Here is a 21,988-nt window from a genome sequence, read left to right as displayed (position 1 = left end):
GATAGCTTCGCCTGGGTCCGATATGACGACCATTCCAAGACCCAATTGAGGGGGCGGTCGTAAGTTTGGAATTGACCGTTACTATAAATCCACAGAAATGAAAGAAGCCTGGTTTGGAAAAGAAGAGGAGGAAAGGAAAGCGAGAAGGATGTGAATCGCTGGTTCTCATGAAAGAGTTAGGTTAACCTCTAATTACTGGGTGCTTCCTCGTGTCTGGCTTTAGCACAGCCCTGATTTATCGTCCTTCCACTCCCCCGGCTCTCACTCTACCCTGTCACTCCAGGATAAAGTGGACGTGAGATATAGATGCCGCATAGAGTGGATCGGACAGAAGGGTCAGCACATGAACATTTCATTACTAAAACAGTGTCTTGATAATAGACTGGCCGACTGAGACGGGTATTAAAGCAATTAGGCGGTGAGGGTGTCATGTCACTTTAATACCTGCTAAACTCAAGTGGAGCAGACGTCCAACTCAAACTAAGTCTGAATTACGAGTATTGCTGTCAGGGGAATAATCCATCACTCTCAATTTTGTGTACTGGCACCGACATACAGAAGCATGGTCCCGACACTTATTTCCATCTATGTGACATCCAAAACATAGCCGTCCCTTTTCCCTCCATTCCAGTCCCCCGCCCCACCCCTATGCGCAGACACGAACACACACACACACACGCACACACAATCACTTGCCAGGCCGAAGGGCTGTGTGTGTTATTGAAAACACATGTGGAGCACAAAAGGTTTTCTGCTCGGGTTGAGACAAACATGCATGAAGTTGTGGGAAGCAAACACGGCCCCAAGACCCTGGGAGTCGCACCGGCTGAAAAGGCCGTCGGCGTACACTGGAGAGGACAGTCATAAAAACTTTTTTTTATTTATTTATATTTTTAACTATAGCAGCGGTGCCTTTTCTTTTTTCTTTTTTTTTTTTCCTGGAAAAACGTCTGGCAGCACATCTCCGTAATAAGTCTCCGAACAAAAACGAAGTAATGCACAGAGAATTCCTGTATCGTGAATTATTGTCACAATGATGGATTTTTGAGTGGACTGAGGTAAGTGTTCAACAGGGACGAACGTACTTAACAAAAGTGTGTGATCCATAGGTCTCAGTGGCGCAGGCTTCTAATGCATCATGCCGAACGGAGAAGCCCAGGAAAGCACAGCACTGTCCCCAGGCCAAGTCTGCACCGAGCAAAGAGAGCACATGTGGGGGTCTGACAGCATGGTAGCTAAATCCTTTATCCCCTCCGACTGCAGAACCCATCAGCGAGACCACGTGTTGATCTAAGGAAAGTTTCTGAGTTTAGTTAGATTGGCAGCAGATGTCCCGTTGCCAGCGCACACCTTGGAGGAGGTGGACGTGTGAGGAGCCTACGATGCTGTAGGTGCATGCCGGCGAGAACAAGAAAAATGTGAAGACACGCCGCATACGCAGCTCGCCTAATGTGAATGACGGGTGCAGCCAGTCACCGCGAAGTATTCATCCGTCATCAACAGTGGCAGCGGGAGTAAAACCATTAATCCCCGGAGTGACGGCTGTGATAAAGCGGTGGGAATCATCGAGTGACAAAGAGGAAGTTTAAAAAGTTCATCACTCTTCCCGCGACGGTCAGCTCGACCTGCAAAGCCACTCCAACAGGGGGGAGGCTTTCGAAAACGATTTTCCATAACTCAAGCAGGTAGTCAGCGGAGAAAATAAAGAAGAAAGTTCAGTTGGACGAATCAGGCCGAGGCCCCTCTGCGGTTGTTGTCATTTTGAATTTAAAACACAAATTCAAGTTGATATCTCTCCCCTCCCAACCTCAACAACAAAACCTATACGTACAGCTTGGACTGGTCACTCGAAGGGGTAACTGATTTATAAATTTATGACATGATTCCTGGAAAAACCGAGGTAGAAAAGCCACCCTCTTCCCAAAAAGCCCAATCTGTAAAGAAGACTTGTGCCAAGACCCGAGGCGGCCAGTAATGATGATGAAAGAGGTACATGCCGTTTCAAAAAAGCGATTTGTTGGATGCAAAATTCGTAAATGCCTGTGAGTGCAGGATGAGTCATCAACATTCCTAAATGGTTTTCGAAGAAATAACAAACTTTCAAGGGGACTTTAAGGTGAACCCCGAGTAACACTTTTCCATCTTTCCCGCATCCTAAACATTTTTGTTAACATGTATTTGCACTATCTATAGTCCAGATAGAATGGAAAAACAACTAAATAATAAAAGACTACCAGATGTTCTCAGATCACAAAGAAAACTCACTGATCATTGTGATTTACAGTGTTAAGGTAACGTTGCTGCTAGATGTAATCAGGTCTTATACTAAAAACCCCCAAGATGGCACCCATCCAGGGTTTCTTCATATCACAGGGGAACACACACCACTCTACAGGTCAAGTCATGTCAAGGATCAAATCTGCTGAGGTCAACTGGTTTTCTCAGGCCTCTTAAGACCACTCATTGATCACAGAGCAAACAGATAAGGTAGCGCCGGTAGCTCACATTCTTTAAAACATTCACTTCCACCTCCATCTCACTGGCAGTTATCTCGCGTACGCTGATTGAAATCTCACTGTACGGCCGCGCAAAAACGGAGCTAAAAATAAGCGAACACAGCCATCTCGCCGGTAGGCTGCTTAGCTGGATATTTTCCGTGGATTCGCTTCTCTTTTTTTTTTCCAAGCGTAATCTTTTCCATTTCATTTAATCCAGGAGTGTTGAGCTTTATAAGGTGTTGAAGTCGTTTTCGAAGAGTCGCCGTCTGCCTAGTAGAATCTAATAGCAAAGAAAAAAAAAACACACAAACAGGAGGAAGTCTTCATTCCTCTACACCTGTCACACAGATCCTGCATCAACATGTGTAGGAAAAAAAAAAAATGAAGAACGTTTGCTTCCCCCTGCCCTTTCTCCCCCCCCCCCCCCTCTCTGCTCTGTTATGTGGTCATATGAGGGTGTATAAACATGAGCCTCTGCGGATCAGTGCGCACAGAGACAGGATATTGGAGTGATTCCCTTCACCTCTCCCTTTTCGAACCTGCATCAGAGACAGCGAAAAGTGGCTACCTTCCAAAAAAAAAAAAAAAAAAAAGGCCACGGAGAGGTCACCTCTGCTCTGCTGCGTGCCTTTTGAGACGATTTCAAGCTCAGACTCAGAGGAAGCAAAAAAATCCCTGGCTGCTCTGTATGGACCACCTCACACAAACATACAGACACAAAGCTTCAGCTTCCGCTAGAAAATGTGGCCCGTCAATCCACCAATTAAGACGCTCGACAGCTAATTTGCACCTGTGGAACTGAGAAATATAGTCAAGGCGCTACATCAGAACGCTAAATGAGGAAATCTGTTTACATAGTGTTAAACAAATTAGAGTGTCTGCTGGTCTGGGTGCAAGCATCCAGGTTAGATCAGTTAGAACTGATCAAACCTGATGCGCCAGTTGGTTTGTTACACAAAGCTTTAACTACGGAGACAGTATGGAAAAGGGCAGATGCAAAAATTGTGGCTGTCTAGTTAAACTTGTGACGGTGCCAATAATCCCTCACAGGAACCCGACTAGTCTGACTATTCAAACCAAACAACAAATGGCTTTCAGGCCTGGCAAAATGGGTTTCCCGCGTGATCTCGTGAATCTGGCAAGAACCCAGCTGCCTCACAGGGTAAACAATGACCACCAAGTACCCTTATATCTGTGCTAAGACGAGCTACGGCTGCAGAAATCTCAGTCGGAGTGGTGTCATTGGGTCTGTTGGTGCACCGGTTAGAACCGGAGTCTCGCGGTCGAATGCTCTTGAGACCTTGTGCTGCTTTTATTTTTCTGTTTCTGGTGATTTTGGTTCATGGTTCACATCTAAGTAACATTCACACAAATCCAAGTCCAAAAGTTTCCCAGTGGACTATTGTATCGTCACAAGATGGTCAATATTATTTGCTTCACCAGTCAGTGGTCATAATGCTGTGGCTGATGTGTATATAACACTGGTAAAGAGAAGACATTGGACTTAAGTCACATTTAGCTGCCGCAGTTGCGTTCCCTGTCTTCCCTTTTTGTTATCGGCGGACAGATGTTTAGGTCTCAAAGGGTTAAAAGAACCCAAACTATACCTTTGTTGGCAAACTCCAATCAAAGTACTTGCTGGCACACATCTTGGACCCCTCTTCCCAAAGCCTTCTTAGTTAACCGATTGACTTATGAGATAGGAAATTGTACATAAAAACCAGTGAAACTCTCCGAAACGAGCAAAAACTTGTGTCTTGCTGTTGTCACCTAAAACCAGACCACAGCAGATCAACCACATGCCCACAGCCTGAAGCTGGCCAACACATGATGGTCAATTTTATTCAATTTCTCCAGTCAGTGGTCATAATGAAGTGGCTGCTCGGTGTACGTGGATTGGACAAAAGTTATTACAATTAATCAATTACATGATGCTCCAAGTGGCTGAGCCCACAATGTCAGCTTCACTTTCTACTGCCACTCCAGAGCCTTTCTACCACTAAATTACTATGTAATAACCCATCTCAGGCTCATTTCACAAACTCAAATTGCAGCAGTTTAGACCAAACCCGAGAGCAACTCGAATCACTTGAAATTAGGAGAAATGAAGGGTTCATCGTAAAAGAAAAAAAAGAAAAACGCCGTAACTGCTGTACATAAATGTCATAAAGTTGGATTGGTAATGATAGGCGAGCGGAGAGAGAAGGGAAAAGAAAAGTGGGAAAGCAGAGAGGGATCGAAACAATGAGTTGAAGTGAAGTCAAGCAGGAGCATCTTGAGGCAGCACCGATCTTATCATGCCATCTAGTGGTCAGGGACGGTGCGATCCACAAGGAGAAGCTTGGGGGGATCCTCACACAATGACAACCATCACCAGATAATGACATATAATTAGAGTCACGATTAGACGTGGAAGATTACCACGTGTGTTCTCGTAGAGCAACTACAAATTAGACAACATCAACAGCTTATACTTGGGACTTGGAGCAAGTGTACTCCTTCTGAGAGTCCCGATCAAAGTCTTACTGATGTTAATTAATTGACCTGTGTTTTTTTTTGTTGTTGTTGTTTTTTTTTTCTCCCCCTCATCAGGGCAGAATAAAGTCATTTTTCACAGCACAATTTTGTTCACCCCAATCTGAATGTCATTGATTTCACGCTCTATTCGGCTGAAACCCAAAAGATGCCGACTCAGCAGACAACTTGACAGGTTCTTGTAGGGACAAGGAACACCAAAATAAAGATTAATGCGGTGCGAAAGGAAAAGGAATTGAATGCCTATTAGTCAAAAGCCTGGACGAAAGTTTTAAGTATAAGTTAGGGCAGGGGGTCTCCAACATTTTTCAGGCCACGGACCCTCAAACTGATGGAGAGATTAAGTAGGAACCCTCTACCTACTATATGTGTTCTATGTTAAACTCAGCCTAGTGCTATTTATAAATATATATTATCATTATCAGTTTGCATTCAATATTAAGCTGTTCATATAATACACAGATTCAAATATTAATTTATTTTATATACATACACGGGACTGAATCGACTCTCTTTAAAGTTGTGGCACGAAATTAGAAAACTATCTAAAAAAATGTCCAATCAACCAAAGATTTTGTGGCCCCCCCTGCAGTACCTCCGCGGAACCCCTAGGGGACACGGACCAATGAGTTAGGGCATTGTTGGGAAGATCTGCGTGACAGGGTGAAATGATTTGGATGCAGCGTGAGTCGGTGCAACGACAAGTCGATCCCAAAAGCGGTCTTCACTCCACCTTCCGAGTCGATCTGCTTGGATCCGTGCACATCCTGAGCTAATGCGATATCATGCCCATCAGAAATGCCTTCTGAGGGCTGCCTAATGAATATATAGCACAGAAAGGACCCCAATTAGTGGGCGAGCGCAGGGGGGCGGCGCCACACCGCACCACATAAACAAACTTATCTTGACAGGGTCTCTTGGCCAAAGGAGGGAGATAGGCGGATAGCGAAAGGAGGCCGAGAGAAAATGAATTACCTTCCTGACACACGTCAAAGCCAATCACCACGAAGCATCCTTTGCCGTTCCCGCGCCCCAAATCCCCGCCGCCACCGTTGCGTTTCATCTGCCAGCGTTAGTATGCACACATGCCGCGCGCCAGCCTCCAAATGTATTCATTTATTCAGAGCCCCTCTGAGAAATCACAGTGTCTTGTTGTCCTTTTTTTTTCTCCTTCTCTCGGCTGTCCAGATGGAATTTGCGTGAATAACATCAGTTTAGTGAGGCAGAAAATAAGTACAGGCTAGCACAGCAGAGGGGACTAGATTACGCCCTCACCCACCTCCCCAAAAAAAAAAAAAAAAAAAAAAAGACAAGTGTCACCTTCATATACTTCTTTCTCCCTCTTCGTCTCCCTTTCTCATTTTCTTTTCCAGTTCTATTGAAACTTCGCAGGCGAAAGGGAGGGGAGGGCGGCGGAGCTGAGAGATCCATACAGCGTTCGCTATAATTATTTTGTGTTATCATGCACTGCAGGTGCAATTAAACAGAGGATCATGAATCAAAGAACTAGCGCGGCTTTTTCATTACAAAAGGTGAGCGGCCATCAGGGGAGAGCAGCCTAGCGCTCATTTATCCTTGTTTTGTTTTGCATTTATAACACAACTAATTGCATTAATTAATCAGATGTACTTCTAAAAGGAGCAAGCACATCTTCAACAAGTAATTGACTGAGATGAAAGCGAGGGGGGGGGGCGGGAAAAAAAAATTAAAATCGATATTTTCAACTTCAATAAAGCCCAGGAGAAATTAAAACGTCTTCAGTCAGACGAGTGGAAAGCCTCCGTATCTGTCCAGCCTATCAAACGCGGAGCTCGGTAGCTGCTCTGTTTCGCTTTTGGTGGCACCTGTGGGCTGTAATCTGCAATTACCTGGAACTAAACTTCACCAAAGACAGACAGGACAAGTGTATAATCTGCTTTAGAAGGGGCATTACTGGTTGTCCTGCTCATCACTAGTGGATGACAGACAGAAACAAACAGGTGACTCCAGTCCTACCTCTCTGAGAACTGTACTGCCGTATCCTCTGTACAAGCCTCGAACACCCTGTGGAGAGAAGAGACACTGGATTAAATATATTCTTGAAGCAATTAAATAAACAGGGATGTTCGAAATAATAAAATTACATTTCTTAGACAACACAAAACTATTATTTCACCACTTGTGAAGCTCAACATTTTCACAACAGACCACAAGAAAAGTTGGTTTGACTCAAAAAAACAAAGTTTATCATAACTTCTTATTTTCACAAATACTCTGGTTTCTTTTGACTTTTTTACAATGGCATATTCAACGGGGCAAAAGATAGATTTGTCATCAGAGTATGGAGAGTTGGAAGACAGAGATGCAACGGCAAAAGGCTGTTGTTCTGGATAATAAACCTGCAGATTCTAGCAATTACTCAAAGGATATATATATATTTTTTGAGGTGGCTGCTGTTATAGCAGGGGTGTCAAACTCATTTTAGTTCAGGGGCCACATACAGACCAATTTGACCTCAAGGGGGCCGGGCCGGTTGCCCAATAGCTTATAACCTGGTAAATAACGACAACTCCAAATGTTTCCCTTTGCTTTAGTGCAAAAAGTACTGCTACATGTAATGAAAAACTGTGAAATTTCTTATTTTGTCAAAGATTTCCAGCTAATATTTCCAGTGTAATTTTTGCAAATTCATCCCACGGGCCAGATTGGACCCTCTGGCGGGCCGGTTTTGGCCCCCGGGCCTTATGTTTGACACCCCTGTGTTATAGGTTATTAAAAAACGTTTTACTGCTGGCCCCACCCACACCCATTTACGGTTTTTGAATTACTGCAACGCACAATGGTTTGCGCTATTGACAAAAATGACAAAAGAGTGGCTGAACACTGGGAAGTTGTGCTCTTGTCTGAAAGATCTTTGTGAGCTCTCAAGGGGATAACCAACTTTGTTTTTACCAAAAGTTCCTCCAAACAACCTGGATCCTCCATGGCCTTGCGTCGCTCCCCAACTTGCTCACCAAATTTTCCAGTGTTCAGCTACACTTTTTTAATTTGGTCCACTGGTGAGTTACAGTAATTCAAATACCGCAAAAGTTTAGCTCTTAAAGGGGTTAAAAGAAACCAAACATCTCCAATCAAGGCACTTGCTGACACAGATCTTGGACCCCTCTTCCTAATGCCTTCTTAATTGACTGATTATTTATGAGATAGTAAACTGTACATAAAACCAGCAAAACAAGCAAAAAGTTGCTTCTTTCTGCGTTCCTTTGGAGTTCCTCGTGAGATGCTGATCAAAGCAGACCACAGCAAGTCAACCACAAGCCCACTCTCGGAAGCATCCAGCTGTCTCGCAAGGTAAAAACGAAAGGTGGGGCTTCCTGAAACGTTCTCTTTTCCTTCTTTACACAACTATTTCTGTCACTTTTAATGTGCGCATCCTTATCCTGTGACCTCACGCTAAGTGTACTTACAAGTTGTTTTCACTATTTTAGTCATGGGTTTGGAACAGATTTGTTTAAAACCTCACTGACTTCTATCAGCGATGTCCAACGCTTCAGTGTCTGAAAACTGATGAACAACAAAAACACTGAAACACCATTAAACGTTTCTTTAGGAAGCCTTCGAGTGCCACGTACCTCTTGCCTGAGCGTAGCCAGCAGCATGTTGTACGTCGTGGAGGATGGAGAAGCTTGTGTCCTCTGTTTGACCACCTCTGTGGGCACCCGGATCAGACAGGCCACCTACGGGATTAAAGGAGAACAAGTCGATTCATTGCTGTTGTTGTTATTTGGTACAGTTTGTATGTTTCTGCTACGCGGCAGGTGGCCTTGATGTGGCATGGCACGATGATGGGAACGACATGCAGCTGGCAGGTTAAAGGCTTCGGTTAGTGTGCAAACGGGCCAATTAACAAACCGGTACACAGAGTGGACCTGGCGCCGCGGCAACAGTTGTCATGTCTGAAAAAAGGGCACCGGGAAGACCGTGTATCTGTGTCCAAAGAACACGCCTCAGTCAAACACACTGATACATCCAGGCACGCATGCATACCCTAGTAACCGCACACCCCGCTCAAGTTCCAACCCATCCACCATATGTCAAGGAAAATATGGACTGCCAACAGCTAGTGAAGATAGACATGAATATTTATGCTTCATAACTCCCATGGTCCTAAAGGCAGACAGGCAGGCGGTCGGGCGGGCAGGCACAGCTGCCCACCTGGCGACTTGATTTCCCCATTTATCCTGCGTCGGAAGTGGAAACGCCGGTTTATGGCGAGCAATCTTGCAGAGCGATTGGTGAGCCGCCCTCCCGCCGTGACTCCCCTCGGTCACACAGATGCCAGGCCGCCGGTGCCACCCTCGACCACGGCGACGTAAGCCGGGGGGGAGGCAGGCAGGCGGAGTGATAGAGGCGCTGCGATATAGATGTGATGCATCCCTTTCCTGTGTTGCTGCTTCTTCATTCAGCTAAACACACCGGTTTAGCATTTGGGGCCCCATGCATAAAATTCTTCTTCTCCCGGCGAGGGGGAGAAAGCTACTCAGACAGCTGCTTGAGCGTTCACTTCTGTCTGGACACTTATCCCCGGCCTGACACCAAGGACACGTTATGAACAAGAACATGGTTATATATGGAGTCCGAGGGGAGAGAGGCGGAACTAGAAACGAGGCACGGAGCTGAAAAATGTGTTGACTTTTTGCTCCACAGCTCTAAAACTCCTGTTGCAGTTCATTTGTTAAGTTTGTTTTGTCCTTGACTGTCTCACTTTTTCTGCACGGCGACGCAAGTTCTTCCCCTTTTCAATACACAGCGAACAGATAAACCCCAATCTCTGTGCACGAGAGAGAGAAAGAAAAAACAAATGACTTGAATGAGCCTTTATGAAGAATTTCCCTGCAATTCTTGGCATTTTAAATGAGTGCGACGGCGCTCCAGCTGCAACCTAGCCGTGGCGCAACACTACCACCAAGTGGCCCAACTCGCACCTGCGCGACTAAACCGGCTGCATCCATCCCCGGGATCTCATTTGCCGTCCCCTTTGGTCGAGTTACCATTCGTGATACATTGTACATCATGTTTACCCCAAACCAATTCTCCAAAGGGCCAGAATAAGGCGGCTAAATGGAAAGAAAGTGGCTATGACAAGTAATTACTGACGTAATTGGATGGGGGGCTTGGAGTTAAGACGGCCTTTCCTCTCCTGTCACTGCAACGGGAAAAGCCGGAATGAGGTGGAGATTATGCCAAATAAATTAGGGACATTGTTTATTTGGCAGTAATTTGCACATCTAGTGGTGGGGAGGAGAATGTCGAGTGGATGAAAGATCAAGCCTCAGAGACCATTTGAGGTATCCGAGAATGGGGGAGGCAGTGAATGAAAGAAAGAAAGAAGGGAAGAAAAAGACGTCTTGTTTCCGCCATTTAAAGGTTGGGCTCTAGGACGACAGACACCATCCATCCGCCATCCATTCTCAACATTATCTTCTGCCATGTAAACTTATTATAAACCCACAGGCAGCCTTTTTAAAATGGCGCTACCATTCATCTCTATTTACAAATTGTCAGACTCATCAAGAAGCCTCGATTGCGCCGCCCATAACTGAAGCCTTTCAGTTTCTCTTGGCCTGCTAATCCAATTGACAGAGTGCGTTTTCAATTTCCATCGCCAGCCGCCGAACAACAAGGCAAGAGGCCGGCGCTTAATCATGGCCGAACCACGGTGAGGAATGGGAAATTAGCAGAGACTCGCGGCACATTATCGACACGGCCATCAAGTCGATCCATCGATCCTCCCCTTGTCCGGCTCCATCCCTTTTTCACTTTGCCGCTCGCGGACGTTAGGATGCGGCGGTCAGTCAGTTACGGCCCGGGATTACGTCCGACGCCATGACAACAGGTTGCAAAAGGCACTGTTGTGGGATTCAGTCATTTGGATTTATTTGTCATTACAATACGCAGCGAAACACCACCAAGATACACAGGAAGAATCAGCAGAACAGAAGAAAGACGTGACAGAGGGAAGAAAGGGGTCATGAAGAGAAAGGGGAAGAGATGAGGACACCGCACGCCTCCAACTCTGAAACAACAGCCAATAAATCACAGAGCGTGTCGCTGCTCGAAGGCGATGCATGGATTATTTCTCAGTGCCAAGTTAAGTGGCTGCCAGTTTTTCCACCCCCCCCAAAAAAACCCGTCGTCCCTTGCGTTGCCTTCTTCTCACTGTCCCACTATCTTGTCATGTCACACTGTATTTTCCAGTACATCCTCTCACAGACGTGCGGCGGTGAAGGTGGAGAGGGGGGAGGGAGGGTGGTGTTATAGATGCGAGAGAAGCCCGTCGCCTGGCCTTGACAAATGAGCTTTCAGGGCAGACGTCGAGCGAATGGGAATGAAGATAAATCTGATCTAATGGCTGGATAACAGCCTGCTAGAGCCTGACAGACGCCATCAGCTTACACATTCTTTATGGGAGCGTCCCACCACTGCAGTCGCACAAACACCAGGACACTTCTGGCAGGCGGGGTTTCTCTCATTGCGTCGACCGCCTTTAGTCGTCTCCGTCTCTGACCGTCCTCTTCTCTGTCCTCTGCTTCTGTCCGCGTCACTTTTGTTTACAGGGGAAGTCGAGTGTGGCGCAGGTTTAAAAAACGCCCGTGTGGTTCATCCTTCCCCTTCCCCCTTTAAAGCATCTGTTAGATCAGGGTCGTCAAACATAAGGCAGAAACGGCTTTAGCCAAAAATGATCCAGTGTCTTGGTGAGTCCAGGTTGTTCTTGAAATGTTTTGTAAAAGGATAGAATGTTTTCATCATGTACTTGTGTTAGTAACACATAAATTGAGGTGTATGTGGCCCCTAAACTAAAATGAGCAACGAGTAAAGTTGGAGAATGGTGCAGAATAAAATAGACCACAACTCCCGCTGGTATGACCGTAATAGACCTTCACTGAAGTCCACGTCCAGCAAGCCAGAGATAAGTCAAGCGCAACATTCAGACGAAAGGTTTGAGAGGAAATTAGCAAAGCAGTGGGTCCCATCAAGCCTCTGTTTCTGTTGAATATAAACACTTGGTAAAACACAATTAAATGGAATCTAGGGAAAGGGATTGTGAATTGCTGGAGGGAAGTCGGACAAAGACCGAGACGCTCCTTCTTCCAGGTTGCCAAACCCCGTGTTATCGATGAGAAAGACGTGCCGCAGCAAGAGCAACGAGGGAAAACTAGAGCAGAAAACAGAACAAACAGACTGCTATGAATCACTCTGCTAATAAACTTCTGTTTGGATTAATAAAAGTATTTATATACTTTAAACACCGAGGTTTGAACAGAGATGAATGATGGGTAGAATAACCGTGCTTGTGTCTTGTGGTTTAAATAAAGGCAAATACAAGAAGGTATACCGCTCACACCCAGTCAGGTTATTTCTTAAAATATCCAAAAACATTAAAGAAAGGCCACTGGAGAAGACTTTCTGCCACTTATCCAAGTAGCTTCCTCAGCTCTAAGGGTCCGCTGTGGAGTGGAAGTTTAAATGAGTGGGTGTAGCTCCTCAGAAAGACCAGACCGTTGCACCACTGACACTTATCAGTCAAAGTAGTAGTAGTGGAATGGGGTTGAAACGTCTCGAGGGGGGCAACCCTGTTGTTATCCAATATTTTATTAATGCGAAGAAAAACCTATTTAACTTGTATTTTTAAAACGAATCTGGACACATAATAAATCATGAATGATATAGAATGAATGCTGGCAACAGTAAAGCTTCAAAAACTTTCATCCTTGGCCAAAATACTCAAAATTGTGACTGTGAACAGAGATCACACTGGTGGATTCAGGAAGGCCAAAAGCAGACTGGAACACATTACTGGGGTAAGAAGTTACGACGAGGTCAGCAAGCATTAATACATAGAAAATCAGATCGTAGAGCAGAGGATCAAGGTTCCAGAAGTAAAGCGATACGCTGTAAACCATTGGTAAACTCAGCAGGCTCTAGATGGTGTTATATTTTTTTTTAAATCAATTCAAATCCAAAAGTTTGTGTGAAGAAAGAGGACAAAGTCCAACCACACTGCTCTGACAGTATAGTGAAGCATGGGGGCGGCGAAACAGAGTCTGTTTTGGTGAAACTGTGAAATATCACTGTGATTTTTTTGGATCCGCACTTAAACAAATCGCACAAGAATATTCAAAGTTTAGAATTAGATCTTTCAGCAAATTGAGGATCCACCCTAACCACACCTGCCACCTGTTAGGGGGATATTTTTATCTCAGAGAAAAGTTTGACATAGGGTCCCCCCCAGAGCTCTGACTTAAATAAATATAGAAAAAGATTTGAGAGCTTCTGCTTGTTGGGTACTAACCACTGTACACAAGGAACACCCTACAAGACATGCTGTTCTGGAGATGCACTGGCGCACCCATCACAGTTTGGTGCTCCTCAAAGCCGTTCAGATCCTACACTCGCCAATTCCTGGTGACTAATATAACCCACCCCATGTTGTTCATTTCATCCGTCGGTGGTTGTCATGTTGAGGCTGATTAACATAAGTTAGTGAGTACTAAAATAAGATCCTGCTCTTGCACAAATTCCCACAGCATCAGTTACACAAGTACGCGGTGTGAAACAGAGGTAAGGAGGAAAACTTTCTATTTGACTTTTAGCTTTTAGCCCATGATCAAGCAATCAAACATCAAAAATGACTAACTGATTAATCTTCTACTGCTTGACTAATCAATTAATCGGCAAAGTGGACGTACTTAAAGGATTAGAGGTCTAGCTGCCACTGCTTACAGTAAGTTAGACCCTCAGGGCCCTAACTTTAAATTGGCGGTCGTTAGTAATAACGAAGGAGACACAGAATCGTACATGTGGCAGCTGTTGCGTCATAGCACAGGCGTTTAGGCCTCGCATACAACTCGGGGCATCACTAGGGTAGGCCTTTCATGGCTAAGCCTGAAGATTACTCTCTTTGAACAAGTCAAATTCAGTTGCCAGACTGCAGCGGGATGCCGCCCCTGCTCGGCTCAGCTACACTCTGCGGATTTGGGCCTTTTGATGTGTTCAAATCCCGAACGGGGTTAAAGGTAGCCGCAACCTCTGCCTCACCTTTCACATTCTTCCGGACCGTGCCATAGACGAGAAGATGAAAAAGACACGCTCCCTTTTGATACGCTCCCACTCCGATTCTAACAACTAGAAACAGAAAAATGCAAAAACTCGTATCGAGTTTGTGCTAATCTGAGAGGAACGCGGCGTCCGCTTCCGAGCGCTGCGAAAGCTCAGAGGCACGGATAAACTCTGACACAGTGAAAAGCCTCCTCCTTGTGGAATAATCCCATTCCATAAACATGCAAAACTTGGCTAAATTACACCCATCCAAAAGCCATGAATACTGAAGACGTAGCATTTTGCAGACACCCTGGGGTATAGCAGGGGGGCATCTCTCTTTCTATATCCCCCCTATCCCCGTACCCCCCTTCATGCCAATGTGAACACCCGTGGCCCCGGTGTGGCTCGAATCCCGAGTGGGAGAGGATGAGCTGAGGAAATTGCACTGCTCTTCGTCGGTTTTCGGGGACCGAATTCCCCAGACTAAATTGGCAGAGTCTGGGGGTCTGAGCTGGGAAAGTAGATGAGTCGATAGGCAGTAATGAGATCTTATTTACCCAGCTGGTGGGGGAAACGCTGGGACGGTCCTGAGGAAGCCCCTTTAACTCACCCAGCTGGATCCTGAGGCCCACGGCCAAAACCACATACTCGGCCCCCTCCCTTCACCCCGCTCGCTGCCCCCGCTGCAAAGTGGTCAGTGAATTTTAAAAAGACATGCCGATGCCGTTCATTTGGGACATGCAGTGGTGGGAAAGAAAGGGCAAGAACATAGAAAAGCAATAACAAGTGCGTCAAACAGCTGGCCTTCTGCAGATGGGAGGATTGGGAATCATTTAGGCCCAGATACATAAAAAGAACAACAACTTATAAGTGTGCTGACTGAGCGAAACAGGGGTTCAAATACACATGGATGGAGGAGACAAAAGACGGTAGCATGAGAGACGAGAAGACTTACGATTTCTCCCAGCGAGGCGGCCAGCATGTGAGTGACAGGTGCCATGTGTGGCTGCGCGAGGGGCCCGCGAGCGCCGAGAAGGGACTTTGTGCAATCGTAGGTGACAAAGAAAGCAGCGGCTGAAACCAAGCAGAACCACAGGCATTTAAGGCCCATTAGTCAACCAGCACAGAGCAATTAATATCCCTCACTACAACTGACAGGGGAGACACTGAGGTGTAAGTGTGTGTGTGTGTGCGCGCCCGTCTGTCTGCATTCACGACGGGTGGAAAAGCTGAGAAAGTTAAGAGCGTCTCGCGTGGAAAGTTCAGTTATTTCTTACTCCCTGCAATTCGTTTCGTAAAAGTGTCAAAAAAACAAACGGATCTACCTGAGAGTTATGGAGGTAGATGTTGTCCCCAAACTCCCACGATGTGGAGACCCTCTAATGACCCTGGGCAGTATGACCAAATATGTACATAATGGTATTTTTCTAAATTCTGACAGTACTTTTTTTTTTTCATGCATAGTCACATGTTCACAACATTTTCTACTGGTTGCGAGGTTGGTTATTTCTGCTTAAAAGGAGAATCGTATCTTCTCTGGTCTATTTCCTCCACAGCTAAATTAGACTTTGTTCGGTTTCCAACTATTGAAGAAACATCCTCATGTTAACATATGATGTGGTGCATAAAAATTCTTGTTTGAGAACACTGTCTTCTGACGGTTTTAAAGCAGATCAAATATTTGAATTTGTTGAAAATGTTCATAATCTGAATGAGATGAGCATATTTATTTCAAATGACTGTGCAATAGTTCAAGGGGTGGCTTCAGGCATGACAAGGGAAGTGATAGAGGTCATGGGGGGAAAAAAAATGTCTGCCCAACTCCAACCAGCACTGTACAAGTGTAGGTGGTGGAATAACTTTCACCGCAGGCGAAATGCTGGGTGTCTGGATTATTGGTTGCTTTGTTCTGAGCCCCTGGAAGAACGTCTGTCACAATCAGTGGTGTCTCACCGTTGGGGAAGGAGCCGACAGCAGCAGATGGGACCCCGGCGTAGATGCCTCGAAAGCCCCCAGCCTTGTAGAAGCCCTGCTGACTCTGTAGTCTGGTCTTAATGGTGTCCAGGGGGAACAGGGTCAGATCCACACACATCCCTGCACAGCCTCCCGCCTGCAGAGACAGTCACTTTGTGAGACGGACACAACAAAGAGTAAACACAACACAAGTGTATCACCGCCTCACAAAGCTGATATGTGCTCTTTATTTACAAGGCAAGAGCAGAACTGATATTATCAAATTAGACTAAATCTATGGGTTTTATATAGAAGCTCTTCTAGTTCTATTCTCCACCATTTGCCATAATAAACATCTTACCTCTGTAGCTGCAATTACCAGCACTATGATATCACAGAATAATTGTTACTGTCAGTAATAACCGACTCAGCAACGTGTATTTGAACATGACATCCTGTCAAAGTAGTAAATATATTGTGTGGATGCATGATGATGCATCGTATTTTATTAATTGATTTTTTTATAGACCTTTGTTGAAGTGGTAACTACAGCTGTGACATATTCAGATTTGAAAAAATAAAACAACAAATTGGATAAAAGCTTGACGGAAAAATGACTTTTTCCATTTCTCCACAGTTCAGTTCTGCTGCTCCTGTTCTGATTGTAAAGGCTTTCACCCGTGGACAGGGTCAGTATGGGCCCTGGTCTGAGGCAACGCAGCCCCATACAAAACAAAGTCCGAGGCACCGTGTGTTCTGATAGATTTCTGTCACACACACAAAAACAGTTTAGGAACAACTAAAAAAAAACAAAACATGAAAAGCAGCACAAGGTGTTCACCTGGCCTCCAAACCCATCAGTTCCCAAACTGATCAAGTATCTGTGGGATGAAATGGAACAAGTCTGATCAACAGAGGCCCCTCCCCTCAACCCATAGGACCCAAAGGTCCCCACAAACAACATTTACAGTTCCCAGACACCATAGGACACCCCCAGAAGGTGCACATCCATTCTCTGATGAGTCACAACAGTTTTGAAGGCACAAGGGAGACCTACACGACATTAAGAAGATCATAATGTTATGGCTGATCGGTGTGTGTGTGTGTGCCTCTTCGTCGATGTTATTGTTAACAGGCAAAACGCGAATTTATTTTACCCGCAATCATTAAAATGAGTTTGGGTGATAACAAACCACAGCATATAGCAAACATGCAGATGTATAGGTTCTGCTAAACGTTTTGAACAGTATATAAGACACAATTCAGACAATATCTTTGTTTATTTTTTTACAAGAAATCCACTGAGAGAACCCCTTTATGTGTATTTAGCAGCCAACAGTTGCACCAACATTAGATGAAAGTACTCGTTTTGTTCGCTTCTTTTTTTTTTTCGTCTACGATACGCCATGAAGACGTTCTGGTGTACGTAAGACATAATAAGGTTACGAACCAGCAGGTTAAACCGTGACTTCACTGTATTCCAGTTAAATTATGTCCAATGAACCGTCAGAGTATTATTTTCAAAGTACAAACATGGGGCACGTCTCTCTGTAGGAAATGTCCAGCTTACCACCAGGGACGCGACGAACTCTCGTCTCTCCATATTCTGCTTTCAATATGTCCTTAACGGTCGCGTAGCCTGTAAATTTCCCACCGCTGTGCATCTCTGACACTCCACTACAACCAAAACATGCCTGTCAAGGACGCAGCCATCTTGGCTGAATTACTTCCGCGTGACGTCACGGCGCATGCCAATCACGTGATTTCAACCACTACCCGCTAAACTGGCTTAAAACTCTGATATTGGTGCCGAAATTTAAGGTGTAAATGTGTCTGCCTGTATAAAATTCAAGAAATAACATGATTAAAATAAATAAAATTATTAATGAAATTAATGTGCACACATTAGTGTCTTTGTTCAGTGTGTATTGGTCACACACAGCTTTACAGCTAACTGACTACAATTGTTTTTTGTTTTTTTTTCTATCAGGTGTGATACAAAGAGGGCAGGTAAAACTCTAGAAATGTCTGACACCAAGTTGACTTGTTATTAGTGTTAATACTCTGACTACAAGCTTATTCACAGTCTTTCAGTTTACTATATAACCAACTAAAACAACTCCTACACTAGAATTGGTCAACAGAGATGGAAACAACATGCTTCGTTGTTAACCTTGATGTTAACCACCACCACCAGTGATTTATAGAAAGCTGTTTTCTTCAAATATCTCTCCCCCATCATAAAGGCTAGACTAAGTTACCTATTTAGTCTTATTATTAATCATCATTATCTCCTTAACTTACCTCTTAACTGTTTTGCTTTATTTTCTCCTCCTTCTCTTTCTTTGTCTTCCCCCTTTCACTCTCAGAGGGATAGCCTCTCTACACTTTGAATTGTGCACCACATCATACACATGACATGTAACTAGACTGAGTGTACAGAGTTGTGTCAGGAAGTGACCCCAGAAGGAGGTCCCCTGCTGCCATTGAAAACTTTGCCACTTTGTGCCACTGCTATATAGTTTAAAGTTTATCCCCCCTCAGGGGCATTTCTACTGGCCTGAGGCCTCAAGAACTTTCTTGCCTTGCCTGCTGACAAGCTGCGCTTCTGGATGTGATGAACTGGAGCAAAAATCCACCTCCTTTAGAACACAGGTGTTTGACAAAAGGAGTAAAGACTGATTTGCCCTCACATTTGGCTCCGTGTCTGTCTGGCTGTCAGGCTCCGTCTCTTTCCAGTGTTCTGTCTGGCAGACGGTGTCATGGAGGAGCTTGGACGTGCTTCCTTGCTCGACTGACAGTCCAAATGCACCTCCTGCGAAGATTCACTCGTCATTGATCAGTCTTCTCATCCTCATCACACTCACAAGACTTATCATCCACGAACTGAGTGGATGAGTACAGCTTCTCCTTTTATTAGAAACAACAAATAACCTGAGCAACACCAGAAGAGGAAAGGTCAGCTAATTTAATACAAACTATTTACTGCTTGATAATTTTTATTAAAACACGAAAATTGTATGAAAAAAATAATGTTTTTCTGTGACCTACCTTCACACACTTGTATCGTCATCCCGTAACTGAAGGCCCTTATGTTCTCGCGCCTCACCCCTCCCTCGTGACGCCTTTGACTGAGCGTGCTCAGGTGAGTGTGTTCTTTCCCAGTGACACGCCGACTGGGTTATTTATGGGCCGCTGTCAGCCAGGCAGCGCCTCCTATTAGGGAAGAGCAGGCGAGGGGCCACCACCTCTTTATTCAGCCCGGACCCAATGATGTCTGGGCTGAGTGCGCCCAGTCTGAAGCTCGGCGCCCGTCATCCATCTTTGTTGAAGTCGGTCTCGCAGGGACCCCGCTGGATGTGAGCCACAGCTGGACCCGGACTGGGCTGCCGTCTTCATCTGTGTCGGGCCTGAGGACGGCGGCAGCTTCTTTTACTTGTCTTAATGCGGCACTTTTACAAGCTCAGAGGATAAATGTGGAAGGAATCCTGCGTTTCTTTTATTAACGCTGCCATTTGCAATTGTTATTCAGTGTGCTGGAGATCTTTTTTTTTCTTTTTTACATTACTGCCCATCCCTGAGGCAGATTTAAGCTGCACCTCAGCACAGTCAATACAGGACATTAATTCTATGCCATACTTGAAATTGATCTTTTTTTTTTTCTTTTGTGTTTTTGCTGAGAAGTTTGCATTGTCCAGAGTCCTGTCTGTTCTGTTAGGCAAAACCATTTATCACTTTGTCGCATGGCGTCCTCAGTTATTGGGATTGTTGTCAACATTGTGCTCCCAATATTGTGTCCCTGGAAGCCTCAGGAGCTCTAAAGGTGGCATTAAAAATGTATAAAACATTAATATGTGTGTCATTACTGAAGGATTAGCGGGGTTTTTGGCAATTATGTATAAATAACGAACATTCAGCAACTGTTTAACAGTCTATAGGACAGATTATAGTCTGAGGCTGCGAAGACCATATTAATAGACCAGAAACTAGTCTGCACCGACACAGAGGTTTTTTTTAACAAAAGCCGTTTGCGTCGTAGTTGAATTTATCCATAGAAGCGAATGCGAAATCCAACTGGATGAGAGTTGGAGTGCTCGGTTACCCCTGTGTAAGGTCAATGAGAAGCACCCAGAGTCTAGGCAGATTTGCAGGGAGCACCATTGATCTTGACCCACTCAGAGTATGATCTCAGAGATAAAAGGGAGGGGAACTTATTCACTGTCAGCCGCGAGTCAGCAAAGGGCAATTCTAGCCCGCAGGCTGTCTTTGAAAAATTGAAGGGCAAAAGCGGAGGATTAAGCCACGAGGTGGGAAGGGAGCGAAATGCAAAAAGCCATGAGGTTTATTGTAATAACACAGAGCCGACATCTATTGCTTTGGCTCCTCTTTTGGAGGCATGTGTAGGTGACAGCCGGAATGAACTCTGAGTCAAAAGGTTATGCTTACTTGCGCAGGTGAGAGGGCGTTCAGAGTTCCATCTGAAGTTTTTAGACACTTTGTTTCCTGTCTGCTTGTGTGTGTGTGTGTGTGTGTGTGTGCTTACATTTTAATTGTTTGAATTAGTTTTAATTTTAAAGGCCTTGTTGCTCTTTTGGACACCGTTAAAGACCAACAATCGTCTCTTCCTCTTTTCTTTTTTTTCCCCCCCATGCATGTAATTTGAGAAAGCACCATCTGTAATGGTTGTTATTTGTGGGCTGAGAGGAGAGCACATCTTGACTCTGACACGCTGCTATTATTCATGAGACAGGGTGGTATACTTCAGCCAAAGCATGGCTCCCGCTCATTAGCCGCCCTAACATTTGCATCATTAGGACACCGCAACAGCAGGGGTAGAGGGAAATGCGACTAAGCACCTTTCACATAACTCTTTGTTTTTACTCTCGGGGTGATAGGCTACAAGAGTCCGTGACAGGGCTTGGGTGGGAGCGGGGTGGCGACGCTCTAAGTGAAGAGAGGAGGGAGGTGACAAGAGGAACGGAAGGAGGGAGGTGGGATAAAGGGAGTGAAGAAGGAGAGAAAGGTTAGGGAGAAAGAGGAGAATAAAAGAACATTCATTATAAATTCACTGAATCGACAAGCTGTCAGGCGGTGCTGCCGTCCATGTTGCGCCTAAGCCTCTGCTGCACTATTGACTCCTGCGTCCACCCAAAACTTCTCTCTGCTTTTCTCACCTTTGCTTACATCCGTGATCAAGCATTTCTGCTCCACGCCTTTGCTCTATCTCTGGGTTGACCCCCCGGGAGCCTTGCAAGGCCGTGTCATCATCCCATCCTTCCCTTCCGATAGCCCCCCCGCCCCCTCCCCCCCCCCCACCCCCCCACCCCCCCGCCCCCTCCGCGCCCTCATCCCCTCTGGGCCACCGGTGAAATATGACGCGCCCGTAGCATATTGATCCCGGGCCCAACTCAATCCTAAAGATAGATATCACAGACATGGCGGGGAACTCTTGACGCCTCCTCTTCGTCTTCGTCTGCCAATGGCTTCACTGACTGATATCGATCGGCGTGATCAATTTTACCGCGATGCGCGCCCATGGATCCAGGGCTTCGCGTTGCCGTTCCGTCAGTAAGTGCAGGTGAGCTGAGCGAAGGCCTGTCACTCTGAGTGAACTGTGATGGCCTTCGATTGAGAGGGAGGTGTGTAATCACCCTTGTGTTATAGCTGTCTGGTAGCCACAATAGAGGCATCACCTGTCAGTGAAGAAAAACACTGAAGAAGCCATATAGGTGAACTTCTGATTTTGACTATTTAGTTGTAAGAGCTGTGATATCCTAAGCTCATTCATCGAGTTAAACACTGGCGCATAGTTTGATAAAGCAAAATGACTTCAATCAGTATTCATATTTCACTTGGTCTTTTGTTGATTGCCTCATATTTAGCTCCACCTTCTTTCTGATGTGATGTTCCTCTTACAATTT

The 21,988-nt window shown here is 45.3% G+C and overlaps 1 protein-coding gene across 1 annotated transcript in view; it reads right to left on the bottom strand.

Annotated features, from left to right (window-relative positions):
* slc25a26 (solute carrier family 25 member 26) overlaps positions 1–17,802 on the bottom strand; it is a 55,374-nt gene extending 37,572 nt beyond the window's left edge. The window contains exons 1-5 of the mRNA XM_047583784.1: positions 17,638–17,802; positions 16,068–16,224; positions 15,070–15,188; positions 8,645–8,749; positions 7,029–7,076 (exon numbers count right to left, since the gene is read on the bottom strand). Of these exons, the coding sequence (XP_047439740.1) occupies positions 7,029–7,076; positions 8,645–8,749; positions 15,070–15,188; positions 16,068–16,224; positions 17,638–17,670 (462 nt within the window). The 5' untranslated portion in view covers positions 17,671–17,802. The remainder of the gene's footprint in view (positions 1–7,028; positions 7,077–8,644; positions 8,750–15,069; positions 15,189–16,067; positions 16,225–17,637) is intronic.
* Between the last annotated feature and the right edge of the window lie 4,186 nt (positions 17,803–21,988).

The sequence above is a fragment of the Mugil cephalus genome, chromosome 4, assembly GCF_022458985.1.
Source record: "Mugil cephalus isolate CIBA_MC_2020 chromosome 4, CIBA_Mcephalus_1.1, whole genome shotgun sequence".
Taxonomy (NCBI): domain Eukaryota; kingdom Metazoa; phylum Chordata; class Actinopteri; order Mugiliformes; family Mugilidae; genus Mugil; species Mugil cephalus.
The sequence above is the reverse complement of the archived record's forward strand: the minus strand, read 5'-3'. Positions and strand labels throughout refer to the sequence as shown.